The sequence below is a fragment of the Solanum dulcamara genome, chromosome 10 (genome assembly GCF_947179165.1).
Source record: "Solanum dulcamara chromosome 10, daSolDulc1.2, whole genome shotgun sequence".
Lineage (NCBI taxonomy): Eukaryota > Viridiplantae > Streptophyta > Magnoliopsida > Solanales > Solanaceae > Solanum > Solanum dulcamara.
The window spans coordinates 73,398,504-73,425,236 of NC_077246.1; the positions used below are offsets into that span (position 1 = coordinate 73,398,504).

Here is a 26,733-nt window from a genome sequence, read left to right on the forward strand (position 1 = left end):
ACCTAAAATATATTAAGTGTAGACTTGAAAGTTAAAAATAAATTTTAAATAACTATTATCAGAAGAGCAATGGAAACAATTCGGAAAAGGGCCTAAAATGTCTCTGAACTATTGAAAATGGTACAAAAATAATTACTGATTACATGTGTAGTTCAACATAATAACAGGACATGCAATAGGCCATGTGTTCGATTATATCTAACAACCTCCGGGAAAAAATATATTTATGTATATATGTTTGATTATGAAAAAGAATCAAATCGAATAAACACGTACGTATTACGACATAATATATACTAACAGAAAATATGTTACAATTAGGAGAAAACGAAAGAAGAAAAGATGATTAGGTGCTTAATTAACTAAAACTGTTGGGAATTATTTGAAGAAAGAGTAAGGTAGGCTTTGCAATATACAAAGGCAATCTATCATTACCAACAAAGACTAGCACTATTTTAGGCTCAGCATCTAATGCACATATTATTTGATCATCATAAATTTTCTTTTCCTCGTCAACCTGTAGTACTATGGGCTCTGGGTCTGGTACTGAAATAGAATTTTCTCGATTTTGAAATCGATAAAATATGGCGAAAGCAATCGCAGCGCAAATAAACCCAACAGCACAGTATAAGTATGGAATTGGGGAATTCCATTTCCATAATTCAGCTGAATTGGTTTTTATAGACTTCACTTCCTCCCACTTTGCATTTTTTGTTTTTGTTTCTGTTTGATTTATGATGAAAATTGGCTCAATGATTTGCTCCAACCTCTTTATAATAGTAGTATTATGTATTCACGCAGTTTCTTATTTTTTAAATGTGTATTTAGGGCCGGCTCAATGTTGTAAATAATAAGGCATATGTCTTAGATCTCCAATTTTGGGGCCTCAAATTTTTACCAAAAATAAAATATATGTTATTTTTTCATAGAAAAAACAATTATTTATGATTAAAAAAATTTTAAAAAATTATATTATTTTATTTTCTTTAGCCTCTTTCAAATAAAAGAAATCAAAAAATATTATTTTGTCTTCTTATATTCTTTCCGCAAACATTCACATTATTTTATTCTTTTTTAACTGATTTGGTACTCTCTTTCAATTTTTTGATAAGTTAGAATATTACTCTCTATATCAAAAATATGAATCAATAGTACGAAACATGTTGAATATAGTGAATTGCAAACTATTTTCTTATATCTACTTTAAATTTTCAAGCACAATGACACGCATATTAAAGTGGGGACCAAGTTATCAACTTTTAAAATCATATTCTATGGTTCTAACTCTTATCTTTATTTAAAATTTGCTAACTTATTACTTATAGAATTATGTTAACAATTCAAACAATAATTGTCTTAGTGAAGTGATGTTTTTCAATGTGGAATTGATAAAATCTTATCTAAAATTAATAATTTGAATTTTTTTTCAAAGAAATCATTTATAAAACAATATTAAGTAATAATTTGCATCTAAAAAGTGTAAAAAAGTTTTTTTTTAAAAATAAATATATATAAAGTTTGTTTAAATTTTAGGTCTCTACTTGAAATTTCGTTTTAGGCCTCTATTTGTGTTGAGCCGTCACTGTGTGTATTATTATTATTATTATATGTTACTTCAATTGTCTTATATTTTTGCTATTTTACTATCATATTTTCTTCCATTTGTATTCTGATAACTTCTCTCTTGAATGGAGAATTCATTGAAGACAATCTTCATATATCGTGCTTTAGTTAAAATTTACTTTTGTGAAATTATATTAAATATATTATTATTATATACACAATTTTTTTTTTCTGGCAGGGAGTCAGAAAGCTGAATATAAACAAGTTGAAAAACTGAGCCTTTAATAATATGGAATATACCAAGTAGAATAAATTAATTATATTTTGGCTACATTATCAATGTAGATAGATACTTTTGCAGCCCGGTGCATTTAAGCTCCCGTTATGCGCAGGATCCGGGGAAGGGCCCGACCACAAGGGTCTGTTGTACGCAGCCTTACCTTGCATTTCTGTCAGAGGCTGTTTCCAAGGCTTGAACCCGTGACCTCCTGATCAATGTAGATAGATACTTTCTTCACAATTATTTACAACTTACTCAATCTAGAAAATCTCAATTCACAAGTTCCAACCAATCAATTTTTTTTCTCTCTTCTTTAGTAATTTAGCTCACTAGGTAAATAAAAGTCAATGAAATTAAATGAAAAGATAGAAATTAAAATTGTCAAACTTGTTTACTCCCTCCCATTCCCTTTTACGTATCAATTTTTAACTTGACATATTTATTAAGAAATTAATTATTAATATAGTGAGTTTATCATTTTATCATTATTAATTATTAAAGTTATAATCCAAATTCTAAAATATTTTGATACCAAAAATATTAACCCTCTCAATAAATTGAGAATATAATAGATAAAAAAATATTATATTTTTTTAATTTGTCAAATTTGATAAATAAAAAAAATCAAATTAAATTTTTTTTGACAAGTAAAAGAGAAAATGGAGAGTATTAAAGGGAAAATAAAAGAAGAGTGATGATGAGAAAAATAAAGTCAATTAGAATTAAATGAAGAGGTAGAATTAAGTGTCAAACTTGTTGGGTATTTACTCCAATTACCCAAAGAAAAAAAAAGAAAGTATTTCATTTGTCCCCAAAAAATATCATCTCTCGCTTTTCAAACTTCAATTTAATTAATATTTAAAATTAAATATTAATTAAAATTTAAAAGATTTGATTATCAAAAAGTAAAACATAATCTTGTTGCGATCAATGCTCCCAAATATATTTTTTATAAGGCGCAAATTCAAACTAATCGATCTCACATGATGATATCTAACATTGACGAGATAGAAAAATATTAATGGATGCAAGATATGTATCTTTTATACATGTATTTAATTATTACTACTTAATTATAATGATGTAATCTGTATAATTTCAATTAAATTTTATAACTTGTTAAAATTTTAAATCAACAATTCAATTTTTTTTATATAAGTGCTCTCAGAACGAATAAAAAAACTAAAAAAGGTGTCAGATTTTGTCAGCAAACCTCAGTAAGAAGCAATCTATTGAAAGAGCCGTTGGAGTGTACACTTGGACTTGTTTTTTCTTTTTCAATTTCACTATATTTGTATCATAAAATTTTTACGAAATTCAAGTAATATACATTATTAGTGATGGTGTAATTTATTCGAGTATTCATGAAATATTTTAGAGAATGTTATTTTTTGTTCTTGTCAAATTTATTTTTTTGAATCGAGAGTTTATAAAAAACGATCTCTCTATTTCTAAAAAAAGGAATACGTTTGCGTACATCCTACTTTTCAGACTTTCACTTGTGGAAACACACACCACTCAAGAGTTTATCCGAAAGTCTCACTTTAAAAGATTAAATATTTTTTTTATCAAAAATAATTTCATTTTCAAAGCTCAAATCTCAAAAAAATAATTGCTTATTTTCCTCCCTCTTTGAATTAAAAAATATTTCTCTTTTTTGGTAACTTTAATCTTGTGACAGTGACGAAACCCAATTCTTGAAGTTGGACCATTGGGTGACAAAAAGTCACATGATGGCTTTGGCATATTTACATGTGATGAAACTACTCACCCATTGCTCTTTGATAATAAATTATTTTCCGCTCGATCCACGGGAGTATACAATGACAATGTTGAGGCATGAGTGTCCGATCGTGAGACTACCTGTTGAACGTTCGATGGCACCTTGACATCTGATATTCACTTTTGAAATTTTCAATAATTTAAATTTGTGTCACGTAAAATTTATTAAAAAAAAAGTACATCATCTATCAAAAAGTTTTCATCATAAAAGTGATTTTTCAACGGACGTTTCTATCAAAATGTTGTTAGAAATATGAATATTTAGTAGAAAATGCTTTCGACTAGTTAATTTTCGACGTCGCAGCTTCATTAATTGCATAAACACATATTAATTAACACCTTGAATAATATTGTTTGGTAGCAAAGTCATGATGAAATAAATAGAATTAGGTATTTTGGTAACACTTAATTCTTCAAGTCATGAATAGCCAAATTTCAATCATGGAACAATTTGAAGTCCTATTTCTTCACGTATTGTTCAATGTCCATATTATTATTATTATTTTGTTTTTTCACTCGATGTCCGTAGCCTGTAAAGCACCGACTAAATTCAGATCGCGTATTACAGGGTCCACATGATTTTTTCCCTTCTTATGAATCAAATCCAAAATCTCTGATTAAGAGTAAAACAGTTCCACCACTATATCACAATCCATATTGATAATGTCCATCTTATCTTATAACTAAAAGTTAGGAGAATAATTTTTCAATGGAAAGAAAAGGGATTTGTAGCAAACAATGAGACATACAAAAGGAAAGTTTCAACTAGGACAAATTAGTCTAGAGCCTCTAAGGAAAAAGGCTAAAATGTTAGGAACTTTCTTTCTTATGCGAATTTGAATTAGTCGCATCAATGAATATTGATTATTATCAAAATAATTAGATAAAAGAATATTGAAACTTCATATATGTAGAAAAGAAAAATCTAGCAATACAATCAAACAAATTGATACAAATTATTCTTTTAAGATTAATGCACATAAACTTTTTACCTCAAGACTTGTTTCTCGTTTAATAGAAGTGTCCAAATAAGGTATCGAGCATCAAACATCATACAAAGTAGGTAGATGTAGGAAGATTGAGCACATGTTAAATAGTGGTGTCCAAATAAGGTAATATTTTTAGGGTATTTTACTTAAATCTCATAGTGAAAAAATCTAATTACAATTTATTCCGATTTTTTTGATAATTACTCAAATTTTCTTTTTTTTCCAGTTTTTTGATACATACGAATGACGCTGATACATTGCGATTTGATACATAAGTCTTTTTCATGATACATCGCTAGTTGATACAAAACAAACATTGTAATATCAATAAAACTTATGAATCAGCTTATAACACTTAATATATCATGAACACAACAAAAATAACAGTTTTGATACATTTTGTGTTTGGTTTGTATCAACTAGCGATGTATCATGAAAAAGACTTATGTATCAAATCGCGATGTATCAACATCATTCCTATGTATCAAAAGATGGATTTTTGAAATTTTTACAAATGGTAGAGAATAATTGAAAATATAGGAATATAAGGTGTGTAATTTGGTAATTTTTTCATATTTTTACTCACAATTCACAAATCACAAATGTGCCCATTGGGCTTCAAAATCCAATTTAAAGGCCCATTTGATTATTGACCCGAAAAACCAAAAAAGAATAGAAGAACACTTCAAGAACACCTGAGAAAAAGCTTGGACAGTTCTAGAACACAAGCAAAAACGAGATTTTTTCCCTTTGTAGTGGCTTTCAATGCAACGTTTCAATAAATTCTTCCTAAATTATCAAACCCCACTTGCTAGATTTGTCATTTCTCGCCATTCTTGTAGCAAATTGTTCATTGGAGGTCTGTTTTACTGTTTCTTTACTTGTATATCATGGTTGGCATATAGTTTTTTTGGGGGGGTTTTCACTCGGTGTTCGGTATCTGTATTGGGGTCTCATTAATCTGGATTCATGCCGGAAAGTCCCACTTTAGGGGTTAAAGGCGATTTTATACCCAGGCTCGAGAGCTCTGGTTAAGAATTAAGGGGTATATAGTTTCAGTGAAACAACTAGTAGTAATTTGTGTCCCTCCTGTGGATATGGTAATTTTTAGTTTTGTATTCCTTCAATTCAACTTGAATGTTATGTATTACCTTTTCTTGAAAAAAAAGTTCAAATTTTTAGTCATATTCTGCATGGTAATTGAAGAGTTATTGAAACTATGTTTCCAATTATAAGCTGTTTGGGGTTGACTATGTGAATACTCTATATTCATTTAGCTCTATTTGGGTATGCTTTGTTCCAACAATGTTAAATAACTTGTCATTTGATGCAAATTAGGATTTTGCTTTAGAGGTTCTCGGAGGATTGAGACTGCTATTACTGCATTCTTAGAGTTAGAGCCCGTTAACTGAATTTTAGTAGCTTTGCTGAAAAGCACTTTTAGCATTTGAGCTGAATTTTCAAGCAGTTACATTTCCATAAAGATATTTTTGAATAGTTGGACGAGCTTGACTTCAGCAGTATTTCTAATGGGACAGAAATGTGGGATGTAAAATGAAAGTTAATATCGATAATTAACTCTATTTTTTGTCAAGTTAGGATTTGAAGCTCTGTGATAATGTATGTCGTCAGTGCAGAAATTTTCTTGTTATTTGCTGAAGTATTTTTAGCTTATATGAGTCCTTTTATTTTTTTAAAACTACTCTGATACATGTGAAGCTAGAGATCGGTGCTTAGTTGATTTCTTCCTGGATGTTGATGTAATAGTTTCATTCTATCACTTCCCTAGTCAAATGTTTTACTGGAGCTAACATCTCTTTTGCTTGTATTTATTTGCATCTACTGGATGCCTTTTAATGATATTTCTTCATTAAAAAAAACTAAACATAGTTTCATTCTTGAAAATCTCTGATCTTTCCGTATTAAAGATTCTTCACTCTTACAATTTTTTACTGAGTGTGAGGTAAAAGAATACTTTCAGCAGTTTCTGGTCTCGTATTTCTAGAGATGGTTGCTCTAATATTGCCCAGAGTGTCCGAATTTCTGTAACAACATGCAATTCCTCTTAATGGTATTAAAGTTGTTTTCTTAACCAATCAAGAAATCCCCTGTTTCAGTTTCGAGATGCGGAGACAATGGGGTCCATTACTCTGCCTCTTCAATACCAGACCTGGTTAAACAATTAGGTTTCAAACTTGTGACGTGCACCTACCGCACATCCAGTGGTGTACTACCTTTACTGGAGTTGTGTTAAAGTTAGGTTCTTTTTCTGGTCACTAAATATGAAAGACATAATTTGCTTCCGGAGAGTGCCAATGACATGGCGTAGAGTGCTGTTTGGATGACAGTTGCAATTTATGTTGCTAATTGAGCATAAGCAGAACTAGAATTTGGGGCTGATAATGAATTAGTGGTAACATGTTTGCCAATGACTATTTCCCGTCAAAGTTTATGTTGTTGAATGAGGAACTTGCATTTGCTCAACTCTAAGAGTTGAGATATAATGTGTATCCTATAATGTTTTACAGTATATAGGGAACGCAAAGCCCGAAAAACTGCAATTGCATTTAAGCTCAAATCCAGATGAACACCTTGTTGTCGTATCTAAAAACCGAATGACAGTACAAATGAGAATAAATTTCGATACTTGTTAACGCGAAATCTCCTCTCTACCCCACAAAGGATGGGGAAAGTTTGTGTACACCCACCCTCCCCAGACCCAACATGTGGGACTATACTGGGTATGTTGTTGTTTGTTGTTGTTTACACGAAGTCTGTTTCTTTCAGGACTTTGTTATGATACCAATGAACCTGTTCTTAAACAAGCTTTTGAGCAACATGGTGAAATAATTGAAGGTAATGTATGGATGACAATACTTCTCTTTGTTCTTGCGACTTGCTTTTAGATGGAAGTATAAGCTTATTAACTTTCAGTGAAAGTAATATGTGATCATAAAAGTGGAAAATCCAAAGGATATGGGTTCGTGAAGTTCACTTCGGAAACTGCAGCTAGCAACGCCTTGAAGGAAATGGATGGTCAAGTAAGTTTGGAAGTGGTATAAATGCTACCTATATTCTTATATTTGTCTTACAGTTTTTGTTTCCTTGACTATCGTATTGTTTTGTTGTATTTTCTGTTTTTTTACTATTAGTTGTTTTTGTTATTATTTGTTGCTTCTTGTACTTCCGTTACTCCTTTTTCTGGACTGCTTTGGACTGTCTTTCCTTGTTGTCTTACAGTTTATGTTTATTATGTTTCTTAGTTATTGGATGGAAGAAATATTCGCATCAGTTATGCCCACAAAGGATGACATTGAGGGTTTTAAATCTCATCTTTCCTCGTAAGTTTCTAGATTCTGCACTCGTTGTCATGTCTTATTGCTTATTCCCACACTAGCATCGATCTTTGATATATGCTCACGTAGTCATCTTCATTGCAATATTGATTACCTTCAGCTAAGAATTCTCAAATGACTCGATAATAAGTAACATGTCATATACTGACTTAGGTGTGTTCAAGAACTAGCGATTTTCATCCATGAAAGTTGTATTGAAGATTGTCTTGATTCGGGAATTTAGTCGAGGGACATACATCCACCAACCAAAAAGTGTCTTATACCATGACTCTGCATCGTGTGTCAGGCAAGTGATTACAGCAAGCTGGCCCGACGTTCTGATGGTAGTCAGCTAGTCGTCTAACAGGTCCAGATCAAACTTTAATTAGTCCATTTTCTTTTTTCCCTTGTACCTACTAGGCGAATTCATGTTTCCTGTAAATAGCGAGGATCGTTAAGAGGATTTAATTTTTACAGTTGTTAGAAGGAAATTTTTAATTGCAATAGTTTTGATATTTTGGAGGGAGGAAAACTCCAGTATCAACAATGTATATAGGCATTCAACTTGCTCAATGAGCAGGAAAAGTTGAACAAGGAATTGAGTTCTGCACTTACACTATGCTATTAGTGTGGATGATACAGGTTGTCATAAAAGACTTGTACATACTTTTTATACCAGAGTTTATTTTAGTACAGCAACAATTACGCCACAGTCTCAAACAAGTTGAAGTTAACTATATGAATCCTCACCGCTTGTGTGAGCTTGCTCACATTCCCGGTCCCAAATCAGATAAAAGAGAACAAGGGTTGTGGTAGGCTTGAACCAACATAGAACTAGCAGTCCATAAAAAGAAGTAATAAAAGTACGAGAAATAACACATAGTAAAAAAAACAACAGATAGTGACACGACAGTAACTACAATAAAATAGTATGATAGTCGAAGTACAAGAAATAACAAATAATAACAGAAATCGGAAGACAAAAAACTACCTGAACAATACTTCAACTATACTAGGATGGACAAATAACAAGGGAATGCATTGCCACCTTACATACATCTCGACTAATTCCACAGGACAACTGCTACCTCCCACCAACAGAGCTACCGGGTAACTCTGTCTATTGAGACTTGACATGATTACTAATGTTACGACATATTTATGACCAAATGCTCCAAGACAACTATTAAAATTGTTTCAGAATAAACCTTTCTATGAACAAGTCTTGTCATAAAATAGTCTAATATAGGATATATGTATACATCCAATTATTGCTTTTAAAAAGTACCTATAACGTATAACAGTCTAATATAGGACATATGGATACATCAAAATCTATGAACTAAGTCTTGTCATAAAACAGTCTAACATATGAATATGCAAACAACTGAGAAATGTAAACAAGATCATTAAGAGAGAAATACAAAGCAATAAGATAACCATAAAAAGTTTCAGATACTGAACTTTCCAAGATCAAAGAAACATATTTCTAGTGAAAAGCTAGTCTATCTTGTGATATGCGCGATAAAAGAATCCAACTCCTTTCGAGAAGCACCCCCTTTTTCTGTGGAACGCTTTACAGCTTCTCCCAATTCTTCTGCTCTTTTCCTACTGGCATCACCTTCTTCAGATGCCATCAACTTCCTCACGACATTTTCAATAGCGGATGCACTTACTAGCTCCTCGCGTTTCTCCCACTCTCTCACAGTCAGGCCTATTTTCAATATTTCCGTCACCAAGAAACTGTTTCTCGGTTGGTCAGAGTGCATAGGCCAAGCAACTATAGGCACACCCATGGTAAATGATCTCTATGCAAGAGTTCCATCCACAATGACTCATGAACCTGTCTGTGGAAGAATGAGCCACGATTTTGAGTTGTGGTGCCCATTCTCTTACCACTAAACCTACTTTTACCCTTTCCTCAAACCCTTCTGGCAGCTCAAATCTTCTAGCTTCCGCGGTAAAAATATCTCCTCTATCTGCTTCTCTCAACACCCCATATGAACTTCTGTTTGGCCTTGAGGAGATTAAACAGGCAAGTTGAAGAAGTTGATTGAGATGGCCTTGAGCTGGAATTGGAACCATGACTATAACTACTTCACGATCCATAAAAAAGTTGTTATAGAAAATTTCAATCCAAATTACTACTGCTTTTCAGTTACTTGAATCATGTGTTAGCGTGCGAGTGTGTATGTACATATGTAAGAGGATAAGATAGCAAGTTTAAACCTTTGAAAATGTGTGAAGGTGAAAGGAGGATACGCTACCAAATCCAGATCTTCGAAAACGTGTGCTTCCTTTAAAACACGTTTGGATTATTGAATCTTGGTTCTGTACAAGGACCAAAAAATAGTTGGTGATGAAAGAAAAGTATGTAGTGCAGAAGTATTGTATCAGAGTTTAGGAGTCATGCTTGTATTATTGAATCTTGGTTATGTACCTAGGCTTTTTCTCATAAAATGATTTTGTCTACATTCCTCAATTCTTTGCATATGTTAAATTTTGTTGTTTCTTTATAAACTTACAACATGTGATTGTTTTATGATAAATGATTTTGTTTGTAGATCCTGTTCTACGAATATTAGGTGTAGGTTCGAGCCCTAGCCTGATGATTCTAAGTCCTTTGGACAGGGCTCGAGCCAACACCTTAAATGACCTTGATCTTGAAGTTGAACAATCACTACAACTACTTCATGATCTTGTTTCAAATTGCTACTGATTAGTTTGTTCATTCATTGTTTGTTTCTTTCTTTCTTAAATATCGTATTTGTTAAGAAATTCACTTAATATGTATATACTTAGAACTTAATAAACTGTCTATTCTAAAATTCAAAACTCATTAACTCAAAATTCTGAATCCGATTCTCCGCTGACTTAGTAGAATGGGATGTTGTAGCCTGTAGGTGGAGACAATGTAATGTACATAGGACAAGTTGGAAATCATATTGAGGATGTCCTTTTTCTTGAATAGGTAACATGAATGTGGTCATAAAATATATAGTCCATGAATCTATTTAATTAGTTCTACATAGTTACTATCTTAGGATAAATAATTTATATATATCCATTTGCATAATCAATCATTGATATAAAATAATTTTCCACAAGTTGTCCTACAAGTTGTTCTAGGAACTACTTTAAACTTCTTATCTAACTTATGGGACCATAATGTCACTGCGAGGAGTACACGCATAAGCCGTATGCAGCGGGTCTCATGCTTGTTCTCCCAAAGGAGCTTAGAAGACACGTGGAAAGATCTTGACCATTGATTTTAGATGAGTTTACATTATAAAACTTGATAATATAAAATTACATAGGTAGATCTTCTAAAAGATACTAGATGTGTATAAATAAGACAAACGACCTCCTACAGCATGCACTACTAAATGTATATAAATTAAGGCCCTTGTGGCACAATGACAACCATTGAATGGAGATGGTACATGCATTGATCTACACTGTTCAAACTTTTCAAAAATATTGTCACATCTATGTTATCCTTATGCACTAATTTTAGAAGATCCGATACGTTTTCAGTCGACATTTTTGAAGAGTCCAAGTAGATTTGATCTAGAGTTGATCAAATTTGCCTTGTTATGTGAGAAATGAATGAATCCAACTCCATATTCTTAATGCCACTTTCTTCAACTGATTTCTTAAGAGCTCCACTCAATTCCATTGCTCTGTTCCTCATTTCTTCTCCTTCTTTTGACACCACCAATTTTTCAACTGCTGCTTGCACTATGCCACATGTCACCACCTCATGCCTACGTGTCCACTCCTTAACGACTATGCCAACTTTCAAAATCTTCGTGACCAATACGGAGTTACGGGGTTGATCCGAATGCATTGGCCACGCGGCTATTGGCACTCCCATGGAAATGCTCTCCATGCATGAATTCCATCCACAGTGACTCATGAAACCACCAACAGAAGAATGTGCCAATATTTCCAATTGGGGCGCCCAATCTCTTAACACAATCCCCTTATCCTTAACTCTCTCCTCGAACCCTTTTGGCAATTCAATCTTTCTTGATTGATGATCCTTCGTGAAAACATTCCCTTTATCCGCATCCCTCAGCACCCAAACGAACTTCACCTTGCTCCTCTCCAATCCGATTGCAATCTCCTTGATTTGTTCATTGGAAAATGAAGTCGTGGTCCCAAATGACACGAATACAACCGAGTTTGGCTCATGTTTGTCAAGCCAAATTAGACATTTATGTTGCTTGTGACAACTTTTGGTCCCATATTGTTGTACTAAAACAGGATTGAATGGTCCAAGGGCCCATTGCTTCTTGTTATTACTTATTTGTTCCTTTGACAACAAATCAAGAAAAGGACCTTCAATAACTCTACATGTGTTGTAAATCCTCCCTGAATTGAACTTCATATAATCATATTGTGATTTAATGAATTTCTCAAATTCAGGACTAAAACAATCTTCAAGTGATGGAACATCTTTTAGAAAATTTGCATCAATATCAAAAGGCTTCCCCATATTCTCCCAAATAAACAAAAACAATGTGAATGCTGACACACTATGGAAAGCATAGGCCTCAGCATTTTTCAAGTGGACAAAATCTTGAACCACATATCCCATTAATGAGTCATGGATGATGACAATCCTCTTTGCTTTAGACGAGAGGACGCGTAGGAGTTTGGACAAAGGCTTACGTAGAAGAGAAGAAGACTCGAACGAGGGTTGGAGATGGCTTGGGAATTTGATCGTGGAATTCGGGTTGGGAGGAGGGGATTTGAAGAATGGTGTTGAGAGTTCATGAAAATGGATATTGTTGTTTATGAATGAAAATGGATCATGAACTCTTAATTTAGCTTGATGTGTGTGTGTCATTGTTGTAACATAATGGACTTGTATGTTGTGTGATGCAATGAGTTTACATAGTTGAAGAAGTTGATTTAGATGACCTTGTGCTGGAAAAGGGACAACAACTACTATGATTTCTTGATTTTTTTGGCTATGGAAATGGAGAATACTGGAGGCCATTATAGAGAACTATACTATATGAAATGTTTTATTTTGAATCTATACTATGTGCTTTACATTTATATATAGGAGGTTGATTTTTTTTTTTTTTAGGTTCAATGTTTTGGCTAGCAACTTGTCCCAACTCACCCTCCCCGAAGGGACCTCCGATAAAATTGGAACGATACAGAGAAGATTACATAGCCCTTGTGTAATGATAACACAAAATTTCAGAAATGGTTTGAACGCACCCCCTTTTATTGTGTGTTTGGGAGCATAGGCGTATCCAAAATTTCGAGTGCACTATTATGAAAAAGTGGATTTAAGATATAAATTTGATCGGTTTGACATTTAGATTCTTATCACTGAATATCGTTAAAATTATTTGGTCCAAAATTGATTCATACACACATTTGATTTAATTATTTAAAAAAATTACAATGCCACAAAATTTAGGAATTTTGAATGTGAGAAACTTGAAAACTACCTATATATAACGCCAAAAGTGTATCAATAACCAATTAGAGAGGTATTACCCAATTTTAGAAAGAAAAATAAAACAAGATATATATAAGATTCAAATTTCTAATCTCACTTAGAAAGATGCACTCAATAATTAAATGATATTTCGAGTATGGATTCATACATTTATATTTTAATATTTTTTAAAAAATATAACACTACTATATATGATCTCGAAAAGAGCGTATGGGTTCACGTCAACCCATTGACTCCCCTTTGCATACACCCCTGTTTGGGAGACTAGTTGTTAGGGGTGGGGGTCCATGTCTTTTTTGTTTTATGCGGTACTATTTATTTAGTCGTTTGTACAGAAAAGAATGACGTCTTTTTATATGTGGTGACAATACAACTTTAAAGGTTTTTGTTTTATCCTTGATGACATGTTTTTATAGCCACACAAATATGTCATGGTAAGACTACATGTTTCAAAATAATTTTTTTTCCTTAAATTTTATGTTGAGTCAAATTTCAAAGCATAAATTGAATATTTTTCACTGATTTTTTTTTTAATTTAACCATCTGATTTTTAAAACACACTAACCTAGCTAATTTAGATTTATGTTAAGATCTATTTAAAGTGAAAGCGTTTTCTATTAGGAATTTTCATTCTCAAGACATAAACCTAGATTTCTAATTAAGAATAAATGAATCTATTAATTTAGTTAATTGACAAAAATGATATTTTTTTTAATCCATAGCCAGACGATATTGGAACAGGGATAAAATGAATTTGTTAGTTTTATGCAATAAACTATTACATTAAATTATACTATGTGATTTGACAGCTGTAATTTATGAATATAATACTAGCAAATGCACAGAAAAAAGTCTAGATAGTATGATGCAAAGATTTTAATGTAGGACAGGTTATTAATTAGTTTGACACATGCTTCTATCTTATCTTATATTTGATATGAACTAAATTTTAAAAATGTTAGTTTGGCAATATATATAATATATTAATCAGAAATCTTGGATCGCAGAATTTTTTTTGGGGAGCGTTGTCTCAAAATAGGCCATGCAACAAAATATATATCTAATTGTGACGTACATTTTAATACTTTTAAATTTTTTTGATTGTGCCATTGACACAGTGTACCATCTCAAAATCCAACGACAAGCTTCTCATGACCTATTTGCAATAATTCAACCGGATCTTATGAATTCACGTGAATTTAATATTTTTTTTGTTTTTAATTTATGTGGCATTTTTAGGATTTCGTAATTTAAATAAGTTTATTTTTTACTGTAATTTTTTTATATATTTTTGAGTTGTCAATTATTGTGACTTATAGTACTTTTTACGTAGTTTACAAATATATAAATTTCATTTCAAAAAAATTGAAGATTCCATGCACTAATTCCTAGTCAAATTTAAACTGCATGACTTTCGAAAAATGAAAAGTGCCACATAAATTGAGACAGAAGAATATAATAATATGTACCTTGTATATTACAAAATTTACTAAATAATAACTATAAATATTTAATTTATTTTTATTTGCAAATTGCAATTAGAAAACAGAAAGATTTAAAAAAAGAAGTAATGTAGGGTAAGGACCAGAGAGTTTTTATAATAACACTGTGGTCGGCAATAGCTAGATGATAATATTGCTGATTAATTTGATACATATCTTGAGCTACAATTGTTTTTTTTAATTTAAAATCAATTAATATGATATTTATATAATATATGATACGTTTTACGTTGATTGTTAACCTACTGAAATCCTCCTCTTTTGTTCGGGCTTGGGACCAACAAACAATTATACAAATCCTCAATAACTCCTTCGAGTTATTGGTTCTCCCAACCCAATAACATTCATGAGTCGTTAGTTCAATTATTGATGAGAAATAGATTAGATGTAATATTCCATTTCAATTGAAAAATGCAGTCAAATATTTTTTGTGGAAACATATTAAACATTAATTATTACTTGTATTATGAAAATTCACCACAAAACAACAAATTTTATGCTAATCGTCAACTAGTTTAAATAATAACTTTTATTATCTAATTATCAATTTATTTGAATATATTCTTATGACTCGAAATCCACAATATAAACCAGCTGACGTGGACGGAGGTGGGAGCAAGAGGGAATTATGTACATCCTACCAAATGTTTCACTAATAAAAGCAAAAAATAAAAATGGGACCATAATTAATGAAGTATTGTTAATTATAAAGAGATATTTATTATATTATTACCTTTTAGAAACTATTATCAACAGCAAAATGTGACTAAAACTTTCAGTTGTTTTTTAGTCTTAAATAATATTGGTAGCTCAGACATAGTTATAAGTAATTTAATTTAATAATAAATACCTCCTTATGATTGAATTAAGAAATGACTTAATTCTAAAACGCCTAATATGTTGAAATAAAATTTATTTATCAAAATTATTAATATTTGAATTTTTAAAAAAAGAATCGTCAATTGTCTACTTTGCTGTAAATATATTTATATATATAAAAATGGCCCTACCCTATTGTTCTCACTTCAATGATATCCAACTATGAAGATTCAAAAGATTTTTTCAAAAAAATAATTATTGTGAATTTATATGACGCAATTAAAATTAGTTGGTCGGTGAATTTCAGACATAGAATAATTTAAAAAAAAATTAAAAGACTTTTAGGTTTATCGAATTGGTCTATAGTCTAATAATTTATATCAAAATCAATAATTCGATGAGACGAATATAGACATGACGTGGTTTCTGACTTACTACCTTTATTCATTTACTGGCTGGTTTACACAAAAGAAGCACGTGGGTATTGATGACCATATATGCTTTGAATGATATGGATGACGCGGAATCAGAATTTCGATTTAGAAGTGTCAAAATATAAAGAAGTTAAGGAGTGTCAATATGTAATATATATATACAGAAAAATATAATTTTATCTAGCTAAAAACAGTATAATTTTCTGATGAAGGAATATTGATCGACACTCCTCAAGTATACGTGGTTTCGCCACCAGATGATGCATAGTGAATATCTAGATTAGTTCATTAACCTTGGTGATGGCATGTGGAACTTAGTTAGAGTATTTAGTTTTAGAGAAAGATTATTAGATGTACAAATAGAATCCCATGTTAATAGTTGAAAAGAAGAAAATCCTATATGTAAAGTGCATAAATACTCTTAACTATATGAGGCGCGTTTCTTAGAAAAAAAATGCGAGCTAAATAAAAGACAGATAATAACATATCATATTAAGAATATATTTGGATAGACTAAAAATTTTGGATAAAAATTTTGGATTTCAAAGTCGTGATAAAGAAATCTCATTCTAGTCATGTGGTGTGCTAAAAAAATAGATATCGAATATCGTATCAAAAACACAAACAAACAAAAAAACAATACAAACAAGAATTATATGTTGTGGTGACATGACTTGTAAAGTGTATCTACCCAAATAAATTGGCCACTCAAGTTGTTCTGCACATGGGAGTTGGCTAATATTGCAAGTGAGATGAATAAAATTTCTTTTATTTTAATTAAAGATTTTAAATTTAAACTCTATATATGAATTTTTTAAATAAAAAATAATTTACTTTTAATAAATAAGAAATAAATTTACATTAATCGAATTTTAATATGACATCGAACACTGAATAACAAATAAAAATACCGACAATTTTATCATACAACATTTATGTGGGTAAGGTTTCAAATTAAGCACATGTCAAAAAGAATTTGAGGTGGGTGGGGTGGGGTGGGGGGTGGACGGGTGGGGGGTGAGGGTCCAATGCATTCATGTTTTTTCAAGTATCCCAAGTGCAATGAGTTACTCTATTGTTTTTTTTTTATACATCAATGACAGGTTAAACATATATACGATCCATCAAATTTGTTAGATTATTACCAAAACATCTCATCTATATTCAAACTGCGTCAACTTAACACATATTTTATACTGTACATGAACGTCATTCATTATGACATAATAAATATGATCGATGAAAATAAGGTACGGTAAAAATGAGAAAAGTGAGCATTTGACAAAATTAAGCACATGTTATAAAAAATTGGGGATGGGTGGAGGGAGGATTAATGCTCTTTATCTTTTTCCAACTACCAAATTATATAGAATCAAATAGAATGATTTTAATTAAAAAAAAGAGATTATACTATGTTTGAACAAGAGGTTAGACATTATTATTGTCAAGCTATTAAAGAATATTGTCGATGTATATCAGTTACAGTCTCTCTATGTAATTATCTCAATTTAATAATACTAAACTAATGTGGTTTTGTACCAATATAGGCATATAAATATTTCTATTTAAATTATTGAATTTAATTTGATATAAACATCGAATAAGAATAAGTATTTATTATTACTCTATAGTGACATCCATAATTTTACGTGTGATCCAATTATTGCCCTAATTAAATAAGAAGTTATTAGTAAGGTGTGAACATTTTTCTTCTTTGCCATTAATGTTTTTTTAAGGTCATTTTTATTGTAGACTTTAACTTTTCGTCTTTTATTGGTGTTGTATGAGTCAGTTACACATATAGTGGCTAAATTTGTTGGACAACTTGTTTGAGTGAAATTTTCACCGATTGTCCTTTTATGGGAATGCTGTTTCGTAAATTACCTTCTTTTATTTTTTCTTGCAACTTGTAGATCTTTTAAACCACGGTCTAAGGATATTTTTTTGTTTAGAAAACTGAAAATCTTATTAAAAAACGTTAAATCATTGTCTACCATTTTGTAAGTTATCGCAAAAGTTCAACGATAATATAACGTTTTGTCTATAAGGTTAAACAACACATGAGCAAACATTAGACTTGAGTCGAACATTGTTCGAAAGAATAATTTTTTAAGGTCTATATTTGTACAATTTTTTAAAAAAAGACAAAAATTTAGACGCTAACCTAAAAAGGGGACATTTGCGTAAATCAACCCTTGTTCGATTCATAAGCCCGATTACGAAGTAATCATTTTCTTAGCATATGGGCTAGATAGGCCCTCTTAAGCCCACCAACTCCAACAACAGGTTTAGGCCCATGAGCGTTCCAATAGTTACTGTTGATGGTTTGGGCCGGCCCATTATATTTGATATGAAGAGGTAGCACAAAACTAGAATTGGTCCGATTTTATATAGGAAAAATTACTTGATTGAGTACTTTTTAAAAATTAATTACCGATTTTAGCAATATTTTTTATTTATTATCATTTATAGCAATATATAGCAATACTATGATAAATCTACACTTGTATTAAAAGTGAATTATGATTACAATATAAATGTATTATAAGTGTTTTAAAATATATATTATGTTTGTGTAGTAAGAAACTAACACAATGTATTATAAATCTATTAAAATATGTGATAAATGTATTATCCATCTATAAAACTTGTATTATATATGTTTTATAAATAGTTCTCTGCAATATGTATTAAAATTGTATTATAAGTGTTCACTGAAAAAAAATGTTTATTGCTATAAATGGTAAATATTTTCTTAATATTATATATTTATGTAAGTTTCCCTTTTATATATTATAGGTTCAGTTTATTAGTTTGTAAATATGCTAAACGGATAATCAAATCAACAAAATATTCGTTATCAATTTTCGATTAATCAATTAGCGTTACTTCACAAAAATTGAACCAATAGTCCAATAAAAAAATCATTAACCCAATAACCAATACCAACAATATTTTTTGATTCGATTTATCGGTTAAATCAAAATCCGCACACCCTACAGTTTATCATCACGTTGCAGAGCTATTGTAGTAAAGGGGACCAGTTTTTTGACGATTTTTTATTATTATTTTTTTAATAATACGGTATCTTTTTTTTCCCAGCTTACACACACTTTGATTATTGTATCGAGTATATCTGTTGCCTTCCACTAGCGTAGGTATTGAGTAATTTCTGTTAATGACGAACACACAAATTTTAATAAACGATGTGATCAACATTTAAAGAAACGAATAAATGAACGTTCTTTGAAATGATCTCTATTAAAACGACACAATATGTACTGTGTTAATAATATAACTCACTTTAATTAGTATATTGCTACAAGTTTTTTTGACGAGTTTTAATTTTTTTAACTCATTAAAGATGCTTTTAAATAAGTCTTTTATTTTGAGACGACATGAAAAATAGCTTTGTCTAAATGAATGATGCATCCTACGACTAGTATGAATTTATATATATATATATGTTATTGTCCACCAAAATTTAGGTAGATAGAAAGAAATGATCAAATGCTTCTTGTCCACGTTGAGATTTAAACCTTATTTTCAAAATTTGCACCTTATTTATGAATGGACATAAATCAAAAACTAACTCAAACCTAATTTTCAAATTTTCATATTTGATATCTATTTTTAATTGTCGATATCGAAACCAAATTTTAAAAACTGAATATCGAACCTTCATCCTGATTTTATTGAATGTATGGGTGAGAAACTTCTCAATGATTGCAAAATTTATCCACCTTAATTGGTCATATTTGTTTCTTGCCATTACCATTTAGCTATATGACAAAGATGTATGAATGGAAGTCTTTGCACCACGTTGCAACTTGCATGAATATATATAATCGTAAATGTCTTTTTTTTTCCCTATGGTTGGAGCCCGGCCGTTGAACTCCGACTAAATTCGAATCGCGCACTGTAGTGCTTATTCGGGGGTGGCGCTCCCAACATAATTTTTTCTATATATAGGGCTCGAACCCGAGACCTTTAGTTAAGGATGAAGTAGTCCCACCACTGCACCACAACCTATGTTGGTAGTGAAATGTCTTTTTGTTTTGTGGTTCTACTCCATTTGTTTCTTTATAAAAGGACTCTTTTCTTATTCATTCAATATATATATATATTTGAGTATCACTAGAGATCTCTATTCTAATATAGCTCAATGGCTGAAAAAATTACCACAAAAAATACATATGACCAAAATATTGGGCAAGAAGCAACTAGGGGCGGAGCTACAGTCGACGAAGGGTGGTCAGTTGGTCAAAATGGTCCACAAGATGTCAGGGGAGTTATAATCGGTGAAGGATTGTCAGTTGACCAAAATAGTTTGAAAGATGGCAAGGGAGGATCTATAGTCGACGAAGGGTGGTCAGTTGACCAAAATGGCATGCGAGACATCAGGGTTAGAGCTAAAACCAATGAAGGGTGGTCGGTTAGCCAAAATATTGTGCAAGATGTCGGTGGCGAAGGAGGGTCAATTGAACACCCTTTGCCGAAAAATCAAACTATACTGAAATTCTTGACTTCGCCACTGCGAGACAACGCTCGGGTGGCTGCGAAAGACGTCAAGGGCGAGGCTACAACCGACGTCGAAGGAGGACACTCTTCACTAGAAAATCACACTATAGCAAAATTTCTGACTCCGCCACTGCGAGACGACGCCCGGGTGGTTGTGGTCATGGTGCCACTTCCAGCACAAGGCCATCTCAACCAACTCCTCCACCTCTCTAGGCTCATTTCCATGTACAATATCCAAGTATATTACATTGGAATCACATCTCACATTCAACAAGCAAAAATTAGAGCTCATGGCTTTGATCCACTCACCATAACAAAAATTCATTTCCATGAATTTCATCAAACACCTTTTGAAACTCCTCTGCCTAATCCTAATGCTTCTTTCAAATTTCCAAACCAGCTATTACCTTCATTTTACGCCACATCCCATCTCCGCGAGCCAGTTTGCTTGCTAGTACGCGAACTTCTAAGCGCGAATCATCGCAAAGTTGTTGTCATTTATGATAGTTTGATGAAATGTGTAGTTCAAGATTTGCCACAATTACCAAACACAGAGTGCTACTGTTTCAATAGTACTTCAGCTTTCATGTCATATTCATACTTGTGGGAACTCAAAGGAAAGCCTTTACATCCTGGAACTGAAAATTATGAGGATATTCCAACAATTGGAGATTCTTTTCCTCCAGAGTTTTGGGAATTTTTGAAGACACAAGAACAAGTTGATTGGAAGATCAATTGTGGTGAACTTTACAATTCATCAAGAGTGATTGAAAGTTTGTACCTTGATTTAATGGCCAAAGAATATGATGGCATGAAGCAATGGGCTATAGGTCCATTCAACCCCATGGAGCCACAAGAGAAGAGCAAAGGCTCCAACAAACGCCACGAGTCCCTTGATTGGCTTGACAAACAAGAGCGCGACTCAGTTATTTTCGTGTCATTTGGCACGACTACTTCATTGTGTGATGAAGAAATCAAAGTACTCGCGATTGGACTAGAGAAGAGTCTCCAAAAGTTCATTTGGGTGCTCAGAGATGCTGATAAAGGAGATGTGTTTACAAGTGATGTTAGAAAAGTACAATTGCTTGACGGATATGAAGAGAGAATAAAAGAAAGAGGGATTATAGTAAGAGATTGGGCACCACAATTGGAAATTTTAGCACATAGTTCAACAGGCGGTTTTATGAGTCATTGCGGATGGAATTCGTGTATGGAGAGTATGTCCTTTGGAGTTCCTATAGCAGCTTGGCCAATGCATTCAGATCAGCCAAGGAATTCTCAACTTGTAACAAAGTACTTGAAAATTGGACTAATTGTTAGGCCATGGGCGTGTCGTGATGAAGTTGTTACATCAGAGGTAGTTGAAAATGCTGTGAAAACATTGATGGCTTCATCAGAGGGAGATGAGATGAGGAAAAGAGCAGCAAATTTGAGCAATGCTATCAAAAAATCAGTGACGGATGGGGGCATGAACCGCGCTGAGATGGATTCTTTCATCGCCCACATTACTCGTTGAAATCAGACGTATGAATGTCCTGGAGTCTGTGAAATTCAATGAAGGTTGATGTATCTCCAATTTACGCACGTAGTACTATAGCTATTTTCTCAGTCACTCATAAATAAAACAGAAGTTTTTACTGTAAAATATATAGTTGAATTCTTGTATAAATTACTATTATTTCATATACTAATTGTTAATAATAGATCTGATTTCAATGAGTAATGTGAGTGATGAAGGAATCCATCTTAGCGCGGTTGATGCCACCATTCATCACTAATTTTCAATAGCATTGCGCAAACTTACTGCTCTTTTCCTCATCTCATCTCTCTTTGTTGAAGTCATCAATGTTTTCACAGCATTTTTAACTATCTCTGATGTAACAAGTTCATCACAACGCGCCCATGGCCTAATAATTTTCAGATACTTTGTTACAAGTTGAGAATTCCTTGTCTGATCTGAATGCATTGGCCAAGCTGCTATAGGAGCTCCAAAGGACATGATTGTAACTTCACTTGTAAAAATATCTCCTTTGTCAACATCTCTGAGCACCCAAACGAACTTTTGGCGACTCTTCTCTAGTCCAATATGATCACTTTGATTTCTTCATCATACAATGAAATAGTCGCTCCAAATGACACGAAAATAACTGAGTTTGATTCTTGTTTGTCGAGTCAATAAAGGGACTCGTGGGGTGTTTGTTGGAGCCATTTTTCGTCTCCATTAGCACCATGGACATATAGCCCATAGTTTCATGTCATCAAATTCCTTAGCCATTAAATCAAGATACAAACTTTCAATCACTCTGGATGAACTGAAAAGTTCACCACAGCTGATTTTTCCAACTAAGGGCAACTTGTTTATTCAAATAGTCCCAAAAATCAGAAGAAAATGAACTTTCTTGAAAAATTTGTCCATGTTAAAGTAATACATTTAATGCAAGGCTATAATATGAACCAAAATTCTTTCATGATCCAAAAGCAAGATAAATAACATAAGTATATATGTAAACGAGATTTCGCAAAGCATATAGTCAAAAATTTATTCATGTTATAACCAGAGTAATTATCTCTTAAAAGAGAAATACATAGCAATCATCTAACCAATAGCCATAAAAAGCAAGTCTATCTTGTGATATGCGCGATGAAAGAATCCAACTCCATTCGAGAAGCACCCCCTTTCTCTGTGGACTGCCGTACTGCTTCTCCCAATTCTTCTGCTCTTTTCCTAATTGCATCACCTTCTTCTGATGCCATCAACTTCCTCACGACATTCTCAATGGTGGATGCACTCACTAGCTCCTCGCGTTTCTCCCACTCCCTCACAATCAGGCCTATTTTCAACATTTCTGTCACCAAGAAACCATTTTTTGGTTGGTCAGAATGCATAGGCCAAGCAGCTATTGGCACTCCCATAGTAATACTCTCAATGCAAGAGTTCCATCCACAATGACTCATGAAACCCCCCATGGATGAATGAGCCAAGATTTCTGGTTGTGGCGCCCATTCTCTCACCACTAACCCGACCCCTTTTACTCTTTCCTCAAATCCTTCCGGCAACTCAAGTCTTTTAGCTTCTCCGGTAAAGATATCACCTCTATCAGCATCTCTCAACACCCATAAAAACCTCTGTTTGCTCTGCTCTAATCCCATCGCAAGTTCCTTGATTTCCCTATTGGAAAATGAAGTTGTTGTTCCGAAAGATACATAAAGAACTGATCTTGATGGTTGTTTGTTAAGCCATTCCAAACATATGTTCTCCTTATTCGAGAGACCATCGAGTTTAGTAGGCAAAACTGGCCCAATTGCCCATTGTTTCTTCTCCTTCTTACTTGCTACTTGTGCAAACAAATCAAGAAACTCGTCTTCGATTACTTTGCTTGTATTATGGATATCACCTGATCTAATATCAATATATGGACTCTGAGAAGCTCCAAGATTCTTGATTTTGTCTGTCAAAGTTCCTTCCATGGAAGGTAACTTTTTAACCAATTCCTCTTCAAGTTGAACAGACATTCCCATAGATAAAGACATCAAACAGTACAAAGTGAATACTGAAATGCAATTAAACACATATGATTCCGCGTTGTGCAAGGACGAAACATCCTGAACATTATAAGACATTAAAGAATCATGAACAACAACGACTCGTCTTGATTTTGAGGAAATATCGCGTAAGAAGGAAGCAATGGACTCGCGAAGAAGCATAGAAGCATCCCATGATGGCTGAAGTTGTGATGGGAATTTGCTCAAGGCATTATAGTCAGGTGGTGGTGAGGCAAATTCAGGAGTTGGGATGTCATGGAAATGGATTTTGGCTATGTCTGATGGATTTAAGGCGTTGGCTCGAACCCGAGCTTGACGATTATGTGTAGCTGAGCCAACATAATAGACATGAAGATCATATAATGAGGAGATTAAACAGGAAAGTTGAAGAAGTTGATTGAGATGACCTTGTGCTGGAAATGGAACCATGACTATAGCTATTTCATCTTGTTGTATGTTGCTACACATGTTAGTGGAAAAATCGGAATTTCGTACTTCTGTCATATCCTTCATGTCTCCTGATTGAGCTTGTGTTATGGAAGATTTAGAAAAATCAGAATTTCCTACTTCTGTCATATCCTTCCTATCTCCTGATTGAGCTTGTGTTATGGAAGATTTCGAAAAATCAGAATTTCATACTTTTGTCAGATCCTCCCTTGACACCTCATTGGTTTTAAAAAGTCTATGGAAACTGAACAAAAGTAAACAGAATTAAGACTTTGGAAATTTTGATTATCTTCCAAGAAAAAGTTGTTCTTGAAAGGTCTATAAATATACATAAGAAAGAAGGAAAAACAGTTTCAACATGTCAATCTTGAAATGTGAGATGATAATAATACAAATAAAATGTGGTATATCATGATGTCATAAAACTTGTTCTATATTGTGAGCTAATAATAATATAATATCTTTGACTGTGCAATAATAGTATACCATTATCACTTTTATTTATTTTTTACACCAGTTACGTTAATCGATAACAACATATAACTGTTTAGTGGAAAAATATATCTTTGTGTTAATTCATGAAACTTTGTGGTTAGTGACAGAACAAGAATTTTCATTCAGGACAGAGGCAGAGCTAGCATGCGAAGTACAAATTTGGAACAACTTTGGTGATCCAAACGGCCAAACTATATATATTTTTGTCGAGAAATTCACTGAATATGTATATATATATTAGAATTTTAGAATCCAAAAACCTCAAATTCTGAATTTGCTTCAAACTAAAGGGATTCAAAATATAATAAAATAAATACACACGAAAATTATGGAAATTTAACTATGAATTGATATGTATGTTTGTAATTTTACTTAAACATAATTTTTTTTCCAACTAATACATGTCTTAATCCATCCTTTTCATTTGTCTTTATCACCAAATTTGATTTCGTTACACTCAATAAAAATTAAAAATAGCAAAAATAGTTTAGTGTTCTACTATTCTAAAGCCAGTTATATGGACCCCCCCCCCCCCCCACACGTTTATGCCCTTTTTTTTAAAAAAAATAAGAATATATTATTTATCCATCCATGAATATCATCCGTGTATGAGCCATTTCAAGCTTTTCTGTATCGTTCCAATTTTATTATCACGCGTGATTCACTCAAAAGCAAAAACACACATCATTTTTTGTTATAATCAAGAAATCCTTGAGTACTAGTGGGACACAGTTCAAAACTCGATGGATTATATTGATCGGTACTTAAATATCAGTCTTTTGTCCATGACAAGGTTTGAATCCGTAGGGTAAGCCTAACCCAGAAATCCCAAATTGCGCTCTTACCGCTAAACCAAAGCCCACGGGTTTGTCAAGAATTTTGGAGTGTTGTACAATTGCAAGAAAGTTCACATCAAATGACTTGGCTTTCAGTCCAAAAGAAAAGGGACAAGCAAAAAAGCTAAGAAGAAAGAAACAAAATGTGTATGGATATAAAAATGGAAAGACCAACTTTATTTGCAATGGATTTAAAGTTTTAAACTTTATACTTAAATCATATAATGAATATTTTCACTATCAGCGTAATTTAACTTGTTATATCAATACCTACTAAATAAAGTAACCTGATTTGCGTACATATTTTTTACATCGTGAATGCATAGACTCATTTGTAGTATAGTGAGACTTCTCTTTAATGAAATTTTCACTATAGCATTGCTCAAATTTGCTGCTCTTTTCCTCATCTCATCTACATCTATTGAATCCATCAAAGTTCTCACTGCATTTTCAGCCATTTATGATGTAACATGTTCATCTCAACGCGCCCATGGACTAACAATTAGTCCCATTTTCTGATACTCCCTCCGTTTCAATTTGTTTGTCTTATTTTTCTTTTTAGTTCATTTAAAAAAAGAATGTCCCTTTCCTTTTCTGCAACCCTTTAATTTCAAATTTTCACGTGACATGTGTAAGATCACAAGATTAAAGAACATTTTAATACATTCTTTAGCTTAAGACAAACTCCGTGCCAAGTCAAAA

General features: G+C 32.4%; 4 protein-coding genes and 1 pseudogene across 5 annotated transcripts; 3 read left to right on the forward strand and 2 right to left on the reverse strand.

Annotated features, from left to right (window-relative positions):
- Window positions 1–5,239: 5,239 nt before the first annotated feature.
- On the forward strand, window positions 5,240–8,603 carry LOC129871573 (glycine-rich RNA-binding protein 4, mitochondrial-like). 2 transcript variants are annotated; one of them, XM_055946528.1, is made up of 5 exons: window positions 5,240–5,473; window positions 7,402–7,470; window positions 7,549–7,670; window positions 7,878–7,955; window positions 8,124–8,603. In XM_055946528.1, the coding sequence occupies exons 1-4, from the start codon at window positions 5,380–5,382 to the stop codon at window positions 7,923–7,925; spliced, it is 333 nt and encodes a 110-aa protein (XP_055802503.1). In that variant the 5' UTR covers window positions 5,240–5,379; the 3' UTR covers window positions 7,926–7,955; window positions 8,124–8,603. The 2 variants fall into 2 exon arrangements, with proteins under 2 accessions (XP_055802503.1, XP_055802504.1); XM_055946529.1 differs by having other exon boundaries at window positions 5,243–5,473; window positions 7,549–7,655.
- Window positions 8,604–9,273: 670 nt separating this feature from the next.
- LOC129871443 (zeatin O-glucosyltransferase-like) lies at window positions 9,274–13,211 on the reverse strand. Its single transcript, XM_055946354.1, has 3 exons — window positions 11,781–13,211; window positions 10,978–10,984; window positions 9,274–9,692 (listed from the first exon to the last, which is right to left on the reverse strand). The coding sequence occupies exons 1-3, from the start codon at window positions 12,955–12,957 to the stop codon at window positions 9,455–9,457; spliced, it is 1,422 nt and encodes a 473-aa protein (XP_055802329.1). The 5' UTR covers window positions 12,958–13,211; the 3' UTR covers window positions 9,274–9,454.
- On the forward strand, window positions 13,085–13,196 carry LOC129871840 (U6 spliceosomal RNA; annotated as a pseudogene).
- A 7,091-nt stretch (window positions 13,212–20,302) lies between the features above and the next one.
- LOC129871412 (zeatin O-glucosyltransferase-like) lies at window positions 20,303–22,528 on the forward strand. Its single transcript, XM_055946322.1, has one exon. The coding sequence runs from the start codon at window positions 20,355–20,357 to the stop codon at window positions 22,224–22,226; it is 1,872 nt and encodes a 623-aa protein (XP_055802297.1). The 5' UTR covers window positions 20,303–20,354; the 3' UTR covers window positions 22,227–22,528.
- Window positions 22,529–23,225: 697 nt separating this feature from the next.
- On the reverse strand, window positions 23,226–25,023 carry LOC129870349 (zeatin O-xylosyltransferase-like). The gene has a single exon (XM_055945107.1). The coding sequence runs from the start codon at window positions 24,827–24,829 to the stop codon at window positions 23,333–23,335; it is 1,497 nt and encodes a 498-aa protein (XP_055801082.1). The 5' UTR covers window positions 24,830–25,023; the 3' UTR covers window positions 23,226–23,332.
- Window positions 25,024–26,733: the final 1,710 nt, after the last annotated feature.

Excerpts from the sequence above, each read along its gene's own strand:
- LOC129871573 (XM_055946528.1), top strand. The coding sequence starts at position 5,380 with ATGCAACGTTTCAATAAATTCTTCCTAAATTATCAAACCCCACTTGCT. Across the intron at positions 5,474-7,401 it reads TAGCAAATTGTTCATTGGAG|GACTTTGTTATGATACCAAT; the intron begins GTCTGTTTTACT and ends TGTTTCTTTCAG. Across the intron at positions 7,471-7,548 it reads ACATGGTGAAATAATTGAAG|TGAAAGTAATATGTGATCAT; the intron begins GTAATGTATGGA and ends ATTAACTTTCAG.
- LOC129871443 (XM_055946354.1), bottom strand. The coding sequence starts at position 12,957 with ATGGCCTCCAGTATTCTCCATTTCCATAGCCAAAAAAATCAAGAAATC.
- LOC129871412 (XM_055946322.1), top strand. The coding sequence starts at position 20,355 with ATGGCTGAAAAAATTACCACAAAAAATACATATGACCAAAATATTGGG.
- LOC129870349 (XM_055945107.1), bottom strand. The coding sequence starts at position 24,829 with ATGACAGAAGTAGGAAATTCTGATTTTTCTAAATCTTCCATAACACAA.